The following is an 8841-nucleotide window of genomic DNA, read 5'->3' on the forward strand; positions in this document are numbered from 1 at the left end:
TGAAGCTCACGCGCGCCTCAAGGTTTGGGACCCTGGCGGCCTCCGGTCGGGGTCGGGTCGTGTGGGACTGCAGGACGGGGCAGGGTCCTTCAGGAGGTTACTGCATTGACTGGACTCTGAGCTTCGGGGCACGACGTGCCTGGCGTTCCGGGGGACACTGGAGGGCCGAGGGGGCGAGGGAATGGGAGGTTGAGGAGCTGAAGGCGGGACCTGGCGGAGAGGGGAGCCGTTTAGAGGCCCTCGGGGCCGGGCCCTGGTGGGACTGGTGCGGCCCAGACCTAGATTTTCCAGGCACGCCGCTTGGTGCGCAGGTTCTGGCTGGCACCGAGACTCAAGGCAAGTCTGTTTTTCTAGTTGGAGCTGTTAGTCCTGAATGCTTCTAGAGCTTACACATAGCTGTGCGCACCCCGAAGTTTGCCATCCCCACCGGTGCCCAGAAAAGTCACGTAGACATTGGCAAAGGGAGACACAGGGGCCCAACGGCTCTCCCATGCCCTACGTGTGGTGAATCATGAGAAGGTATGTGTCTACACAGGCGCAGGAAGGTCTGTCATGAAACATTTATTGGGCTGCGTTAGAATTAACGACAGGGGCAGAGGCAGGAGCAGGCGGGGGCAGAGGGGGAGCAGGCGGGGGCTGGAGGCATGGAGCGGTCCTTGGTCTGCACCGTGGAGAGGCTACAATCTTCTCACGTCTGGTGGTTGAGGTGGGCTTCTGCGAGCTATTTTCGCCCACAAACATTATCAGCACTGCCTTGTACTTCTCCTTGGCCCCGAGACTCCTGGAGGGGTAGACCCCCGGTCCTCAGGCTCCTGTTGCAGGCCTTCAGATTCCTCTAGGGGACCGGCCTCACCTTCCCTCCTGCTCCCGCGATACACAGTCCAGCCCAGGGGAGTTTGCGGTCTCCTAGTCCAGTGCAGGAGTCTCTTCCCCCCAGGAGCCCTCCCAACCCAGGCTCACCTCTCCTGAAAACCGCACAACTCCCAACCATGTCTGCGTTTATCTGCCAAGAGAGAACAGAGACTGTGAAATGGGACGAGGTGCCAGGAGTGCAAGGAGCCTCCAGGGGGCAGGTGGGGCGGGATACAATTTGCCAGGGTCCAAATCAGCTCAGCCTTAAGCCACAGAGAGGGGCTGGCCAGAGGTCGGGGGGGGGGGGGGGGGCGGGCAAGAAAGCTGGGGTGGGACAGGACGCCAGGGTCTTTGGTGAGGAAAAAAGGCTGAGACAAGACTCGACCAAGTGCCAAGACTCGAGAGTAATTGAATGGGACCTGCCAGACGCTGGGAACTCACGCGACCCCCTGAAGCCTTGCTGCCTCCTCCTGCAAGCCCATTTCGAGCAGCACAACCGTGGTGAGCTCGGAGGCGTAGTCCTCGCGGTAGAAGGTGACCAGCTTGTCGGTGAGGTCCATCGCGTCGAGCTGCCCGAGCGCCCCACGTGGGATGTTCCGAAAACCTTCGGGGAGCGACGCCGCCCCCAGCTTTAGCTTGAACTTCTTGAATTCCTCCGGGGTCAAGTTCTCCAGCACGTCCAGGATGGTGTCGCGCTTCTTCCCCATGGCTCGGCTCTACCTCCTCTGAACCTTTGGCTGAAGCGCGCGCAGACCCACCCGGCCACCCTGTCACCTTGTCACGTAGTGGGCGGGGCTGTGGGCGACCCGGAGGACTTCCTGGGGAGGAGACTGTCCTGGCGGCTGGCACAGGAAGCCCCGCGGGTCCGTCCTTTGGCTCCCACCTGGCGGGCATTCAACAACAAACAGCGCCTCGTGGAAGTTCTCAGTTTCCCTTAAGGGAAGTGGGAGGAGGCCGCCAACTTGGCGCAACCACTAGTGAGGTGCAGGGTGCAGACGACCGGTCCCATTCTGCTGAACAGGAGACTGAGGTTGAAAGCCATAGAACTGCCTAATTCCAGGGCCACGCACCTCCCAGCAGAGTGCCTTTGGCAGGAGGTATTAGGACCTCCCCAACAACCTGCATTTCAGGAGCCCCAGACTGGTAGCCTATGGGGTGCGGGGAGGCTGATTGGGGTGTTTTGCTAATGTCCTGCTTTTAAGTATGGGGTGAAGCCCAGGAATAGGAAGGAGTAGGTTGCATTTCTTCTGCACATATCCTACATTCACCCCCTGAAGCTTGCCGGTGCCAACTTTGTACCCCTCTGGTGGAGGAGACCCAATCACATTTCTGTTTGTCACCCTCACAAAGAACTGTGCTGGGGGTGACTGTCCAGAGCATGGGTTCAGGCTAAAGAGGACTCAACATGAACAGGCGAGTGGGGGGGGAGGGTAAGGCTTCCTAGTTGTCAAGGACCAGTACTGGCAAGGGCCTGAAGACCTGCCAGTGGGTTTGGGAAATGGCAAGTTGCCAGCTTGGCTGGAGGAGGAGGTTGGCATTGAGGTTGAGTCCTACAGGGCGGGGTCAGGTGGGGGAGGGCAGCAATGTCACTTCTTTATGTCTCACCCCCAGACCCAGCTCCCACAGCAGAAGCTGCAGCTGCAGGAGGCATGTACACGCAAGGAGAAGAGCGTGGCTGTGCTGGAGCATCAGCTGATGGAGGTGGAGGTGAGGGACTTAGCGCGGCAGAGCCCAGGGTCAGAGGGTCCATGCCGGGAGTCCCTAGCCGAGTGCTTTTGCCTGTCTGTCCCCACAGGAGACAGTGCGTCAGTTCCAGGGGGCTGTGGGGGAGCAGCTGGGCAAGATGAGGGAGTTCCTGGCTGCACTGGAGGGCTCCTTGGACAGTGAAGCTGAGCGTGTGCGGAATGAGGCTGGGGTTGCCTTGCGGCGGGAGCTGGGGAGCCTGAACTCTTACCTGGAGCAGTTGCGGCAGATGGAGAAGGTGCTGGATGAGGTGGTGGACAAGCCTCAGACTGAGTTCCTCATGGTGAGCATTGGACGATCTTCCCTCTCTGCCCCTCAGCCAGGGTTCAGGCCCCAGAGACCTCATCCCATGGTCAGACAGGGACCCTGAGATCCAGAGAGGGCAGGGACAAGCCAGGGTCACACATGGAGGAGGGGTGGGCCCCAGGACTGCCCTTATGGTTGTTGAGGTTAGGCACTGCACAAGGGCACTATATCTAAGTGGGCACCATTCAATGTATCACAGACATTGTAGGTTTGTGTATTTCTTAGGGCAATCGTCTACCGTGTGGAATTAGTTTCTTGAGGGAGAGGTACCTTTTTCTCATTCACACAGAGATAAAGGGCTAGAGTTGGCCTTGCATTCTGGGTTTCTTGGCTTTTCTGATTCTTCCTGACCCCATACTCAGCGTTCTTGGCTCACCCCATCCTGAGAAGTCTCCAGTGTCCTTCCTGCCTGCCTAACCTCCATTTTCCTTTTCTCTCTCTCCAGAAATGCTGCCTGGTGACCAGCAGGTGAGATCATCCTGTCCTTTCCCTTTTCCCAACTTGCTCTGGCCTTCAGGGACCCTGGCCGGCTCAGCCCCTGCTCACAGTATGCCTGCCTGCTCCCATTCAGTCCACTGCAGTTTCCCTGCACTTGGTGTTGAACAAAGAAACAAACCTGATCTGCTCCTTCTCCTCAGGAAGCTCCCAGACAGATGTGGGCAGGGACACAGGCATCACGGTGTGCTCAGTGCTGCCTGGAGGGAGGTGGGTGGCCAGGGCTGGCTTTCCAGGGGAGTGCACATTTGAGTTGGATGCTGAGGGAGGAACTGGAGTTAGCTAGGTAAAGAGTTGAGGGAAGAGCACTGCAGGCAGAGGGAACATCAAGTGCAAAGATCGGTAAGAGGGAGGAGAGAAGATGAAGCTGGTGTGGCAGGTGGTGACAAACTGTGAAGAGTGGGAGGAGGTTGGACCTTTTCCCAAAAAAAGACTTTAAAAAATGTTATGTACTTTTAGAGAGGGGGGAAGGGAAGGTGAAAGAGAAGGAGAGAAACATCAATTGGTTACTTCTCACATGCACCCTGATGGGAGGAACCCGCACATGGCAACCTAGGCATGTGCCCTGACCAGGAATTGAACACAGCTTCTGCACTTTGCAGAATGATGCCCAAACAACTGAGCCACACTGACCAGGGCCTGTGTGGTGGCTTCTGCCTTTGAATGACAGGACCAGGAATCTTGGGTCAAGCCTCAGTACTGCTAGACAGTCTCCTTTTTTTTTTAAAATTTGAACCTTGTGTAATTTTGTTTTTTTTTTAAGATTTTATATGTTTATTTTAGAGAGGGGAAAGGAGGGAGAAAGAGGGAGAGAAACATCAATGTGTGGTTACCTCTCATGTGCCCCTTGTTGTGGACCTGGCTTGCAACCCAGGCATGTGCCCTCACTGGGAATTGAACCAGTGACCCTTCAGTTTGCAAGCTGGCGCTCAGTCCACTGAGCAACACCAGCCACAACTGCTGGACAGTCTTACCACAGATTTAAATAACTCTCCCATGATTTTGGGGGAGATGCTGTATCAGGATTTAAAGGATGTAAAACTACAAAAAGGAACTGTTAACAATATGTAGATACATCACTTAACTAATACTATAACCACCTGGAACCATTTGAAATCTTGTGGCTATAAAGTATCATCACAGAGGCCCAGTTTTTCCAACAAGCTATAAGGTTTCTTGGGGTCCTGCTTGAACCTGGTGAAAGGAGTCTTTTTTAAAATTTTCTTTTTCTTTTTTTTAAGGTTTTATTTATTTATTTATCTTTAGAGGGGAAGGAGAGAGGGAGAGAAACATCAATGTATGGTTGCCTTTCGTGTGTCCCCTGCTAGGAGCTGGCCTGCAGGGAACCGGCCTGCAACCCAGGCATGTGCCCTGACTGGGAGTCGAACCTCGATCCTCTTGTTCGCAGGCCCGCGCTCAATCCACTGAGCTACACCAGCCAGGGACCGAAAGGAGTCTTATTTGACTTGTCAAAGAAACTAGATCACACTTTCCAGGGTGGCCAGCTGGCTTGAGAGCTGTGGCAGCCACCTGTGAACTCTTATAGGAAGCTGAAAAGTTTTCTTTGGACAACCAGTCACCATTTATGCAGCCCACCAAGTACTGAGCTAGCTAGAGCAGAAAGGAAATTTGTGGCTCACTGCTAGGAGAATAAGCATGTACCAAGCAATTCAAAACTATAAGTAAGTTAATTGCTGCTTCCCTTCTCCCAGAACCTGACTCAGCTGTGTTAATGCATGACTGTGCTGGAATAATTGATGAAGTTTATTCTACCAGAATTGATTAGGAAAAAAAAAAAAAGAAGAGTGAATGTGTATCTGAAAAGAAAGAAGACCGTTTACCTCCAATAACAAGGAAATTAAGCATGCAACAGAAATTTTAAATTATTAGAGGCTATTCAAGTACCTTTACAGATGGCAGTTATACACTGCCTGGGGTATCAGAAAGAGGACACTGAGGTAGCTAAAGGAAACAATCTGGCTGATTGAGCAGCGAAAGAGGCTGCTAAAGGAACATTAATAATGCTTTTGGTACCTGTTCTAGACTTGTCACAGTTCAACCCTGAATATTCAAGTGCAGACTTAGAGAAAGCTTAAGAGCTGAGGTTTTGAACACCTATATTAAACCATGGCTCACAGGTCCTGGAATTCCTAAAGCCATGTGTGCCAGAAGGACAGTCCTAAAACAGATACCCATCAGGAAAAAAAGGCAGAAAATACCAAGGGCAGTGCCTGTTTGAGGACTGGCAAATAGACTTTGCCCCAATGCCAAGGGTCTGAGGGTGGAAATGTTTGCCTTTGTTGGTAACTTTTCAGGATGAATAGAGGCCTATCCCACTAGAACTGAGGAATCCTTGGAGGTAATGAAAGTCCCACTGAAGGAAATAATTTCTTGCTTTGCCCTACTCAGCAGCATGTAGAGCTGTAATGGAGCTGCTTTTGTTTCAGAAATTGCACAGAAGGCCTATGGCCATGCCACCCTGAATGCGCCCTGTCTCGTCTGATCTCGGAAGAAATTGCACAGAAGATTAGTCAATTTTTAGGAATCAAGTGGAGACTCCACATAGCATGGGGGTCTAAACCTTCTGGGAAGGTAGAGATGAAATGTTGTGGGAGGCTCTGTTCTTCTTGCTGACACAGTAAAGAATTACAGATCAGCAAGCAAGCAGAGTTTATTAGTGATACATTCTCATGGAAGAGAACAGACCTAGTGGAGGTAGATGAGAAAAGCACAGGCGCTTGGTCTCTTGGTCCTGTGGATTTATATAATTTGTGGGGTGGGGTGGGGAAATTACATATCTATTTGGTGGGAGAAGGTGGTGCCTGATCCTTCAAGGGAGGGTGTGACCTCCTTAGGGTAAGTATGGGTGGAGGTCTGTTAATGTAGATTTTTATCTTACCCCAGACTGCCTCTGTTACCTGGTTAAAAACAGATACATTGCCTGAGGCAGTTAATCAAAGTTATTTGTTAGTTTTTTGCAAGTACTATGGGCCCCCTCCCATCCCTCCTGCTTCTACCTAACACTAAACTTCTATCAAACTCAGTCATGCCTTGAAGAAAAATGTAGCCAAATTGTATCAAGAAACTCATCTCCATTGGGCTCAAGCTTTACCTATTGCCCTGCTCAGGATAAGGGTGGCTCCTCGAAGTGGAACTCAACTGAGTCCCAGTGAAATTGTGTACACGTGGCCATTTCAGGCTAAGATTGGTATGGTAGACATGTATGTAGATCAAGAAGTGAAGATAAAGAAATTATGTACAACATTTAAGTCAGACCTTAGCTGTGATTAATGAATGATCTTGCTTGTGTTAGAGATCTCTTCCCCACAGGCTCGCTACATTCTTTTGAGCCTGAAAATGAGGTTCTGTTGAGGGACTAAAATGTTGGAAAATTTTTAGTTACAGGTACTGGCTAATAAGCTTAGCAATCAATGTGTGTAAAGCTATTGTTTCAGGAACTGAAGACATGTCCCACCTTGACTCCAGGAGACCATAAGCAGTCCAACCTCTATGCCTCAGGAGGATTGCAAGCCATCAAGATGCCCACCATCCAGGACTGAGATGAAAGAATGCTGCAGCTTGTTCTAGGATTAACTTCTCCCCTGAATTCTAAACCCCTTACCTACATTTTTCTTCTTTTAAAAAGGGTCAGTTTAGATGGAACTTAAGACAGTCTGTTAGGGTATAAACCCACTGTCTTCTCAGATTGTCAGCCATCTGGATAAAGCGCCCATAATGATTCAGTCCTTGTCTCTGCTTATTTGGTCTCGTGGTGACAGGCAGCACAAAGGCTTGCTTTTCCTGTTTTACATTCTGGTGACTCCACTCCAGGATGGACTTTGGGACTCTCCAGTAAGTCTGGGTATGCAGTGGGGAGTCCCATTGGCTGCCTCGACTGGGGGGAGAGGGGGTAGGATGCCCAGGGTGCAGATTTGGAGACTCCCTAGCTGCTGCCAGGAGGTTTCACTTGGGGACTCTCCTCAGTTCACTCTCGGCACCTCCCGTGGTCTTCACATTTGACTGACTCCTGTGCTTCCTGGTTCAGGTTACAATCCCGGGTCACAGCTTAGATTGTCAGGAATTACAGTGCCTTCTGGTTTACAGAGCTCTCTCTAGTTTACAGAGCTCTTCCTAGGCTTTTCCCCCTAGGAATGGGGGGAAAAGCCCTGTTCCAGGAAACAGCCTTTTGGGACAAGTTTTGGCTAATCGGTTGACCTATGTTTCTATGAGTAAAAAGAAAGTGGTTTTTATTGTAACACTGTTTGGCTTATGTATAGTATAACCTAGACTCAGGAGACCACTGGCCACTGAATGGGTCCTTAAATTACTGTATTACACTGCAATTAGAGTTGTTTTGTCAAAGATCAGGGAAGTGGGACAAAAAATGCCTTACCTAGAAACTTTCATGAGTTTACATAATCAGGATGAAGGACTAAACGGAAATAGATGAATGGTCCAGAGAAAAGGGAATTTGCCTGTGAAAGATAGCAGAAGCTCAGAGGAGAGGGCCCAGGAAGATCTAGATATTATGGCTGCTGTGAGTGTGGTCAGGGTTCCCATGGCCCCTCTAGGCCCAGGGTATCTTCCTCCTTACTCAGCTGAGGGAACTGAGGAAAGTGAGTCTGAACTGGTCTTACCATCTCGAACCCATTCCTCTACCCATTCCTCAGTGGAGGAAAAGACCCTACTGGGGAAGGGCAATATCCTTTTGCAAAAACTTCCAGTGGGGGTAGGACCAGAAGACCTGCCCACTGGATACTGAGGGCACATGCTCCATTTTCTACATCAGATCTGTTACACTGGAAAATCTCTGAAGGGACAAGAGTATATCCCTTTAAAGTGGGTGAAGGAGTGCACCCAAGCTTTTCAGTTCCTGAAGACACATGTGGCTTCTGCACCAGCCTTAGGGCTTCTGAATCTACTAAAGCCCTCTCAGTAATGTGTTCATGAAAGGCAGAGCATTGCCCTAGGAGTCCTCACCCAAACAGTTAGTAACATTTTACAACCCATTGCTTACTTGTCAAGGAAACTAGATCACACTGTCCAGGGGTGGCCAGCCTGCTTGAGAGCTGTGACAGCCACCTGGGAGCTGTTACAGGAAGCTGAAAATTTTCTAGGGACAGCCTGTCACCATTTATGCACCCCACCATGTGTTGAGCCTGTTGGAGCAAAAGAGAAATGTGTGGCTCACTGCTGGAAGAATGGGCAGGTCCCAAGCCATTCTTCTCCACAATCCCAATGTCTCCCTCAAAACTCTGTTAAATCTTGCCTTTCTTTTCCTGGAGCCTGACTTGGCTGTGCTAATACATGACTGTGCTGAGATAGTTGATGAAGTCTATTCTAGCAGAATTGATTTACAAGACCATCCTCTGGAAGAGGCAGACTGGACTTTATATGCAGATGGAAGCAGTTATATGGACAAACAAAACAGAAAGGCTGGGTATG

General features: G+C 50.6%; 2 protein-coding genes across 3 annotated transcripts; one reads left to right on the forward strand and one right to left on the reverse strand.

Annotated features, from left to right (window-relative positions):
• The first annotated feature begins 7 nt into the window (after window positions 1–7).
• On the forward strand, window positions 8–4115 carry LOC119001752 (tripartite motif-containing protein 72-like). Its single transcript, XM_037067262.1, has 5 exons — window positions 8–22; window positions 2464–2559; window positions 2648–2878; window positions 3347–3369; window positions 3999–4115. Exons 2-5 carry the CDS (start codon window positions 2548–2550, stop codon window positions 4057–4059), a joined length of 327 nt encoding a protein of 108 aa, XP_036923157.1. The 5' UTR covers window positions 8–22; window positions 2464–2547; the 3' UTR covers window positions 4060–4115.
• Window positions 542–1762, reverse strand: LOC119001753 (pyrin domain-containing protein 1-like). Of its 2 annotated transcripts, none has more exons than XM_037067264.1 (3): window positions 1294–1762; window positions 961–1003; window positions 542–812 (listed from the first exon to the last, which is right to left on the reverse strand). In XM_037067264.1, exons 1-2 carry the CDS (start codon window positions 1557–1559, stop codon window positions 1000–1002), a joined length of 270 nt encoding a protein of 89 aa, XP_036923159.1. In that variant the 5' UTR covers window positions 1560–1762; the 3' UTR covers window positions 542–812; window positions 961–999. The 2 variants fall into 2 exon arrangements, with proteins under 2 accessions (XP_036923159.1, XP_036923158.1); XM_037067263.1 differs by having other exon boundaries at window positions 546–781; window positions 1294–1760.
• Window positions 4116–8841: the final 4726 nt, after the last annotated feature.

Source organism: Sturnira hondurensis, unplaced genomic scaffold (genome assembly GCF_014824575.4).
Source record: "Sturnira hondurensis isolate 20B ecotype Veracruz unplaced genomic scaffold, ASM1482457v3 Scaffold0017094, whole genome shotgun sequence".
Lineage (NCBI taxonomy): Eukaryota > Metazoa > Chordata > Mammalia > Chiroptera > Phyllostomidae > Sturnira > Sturnira hondurensis.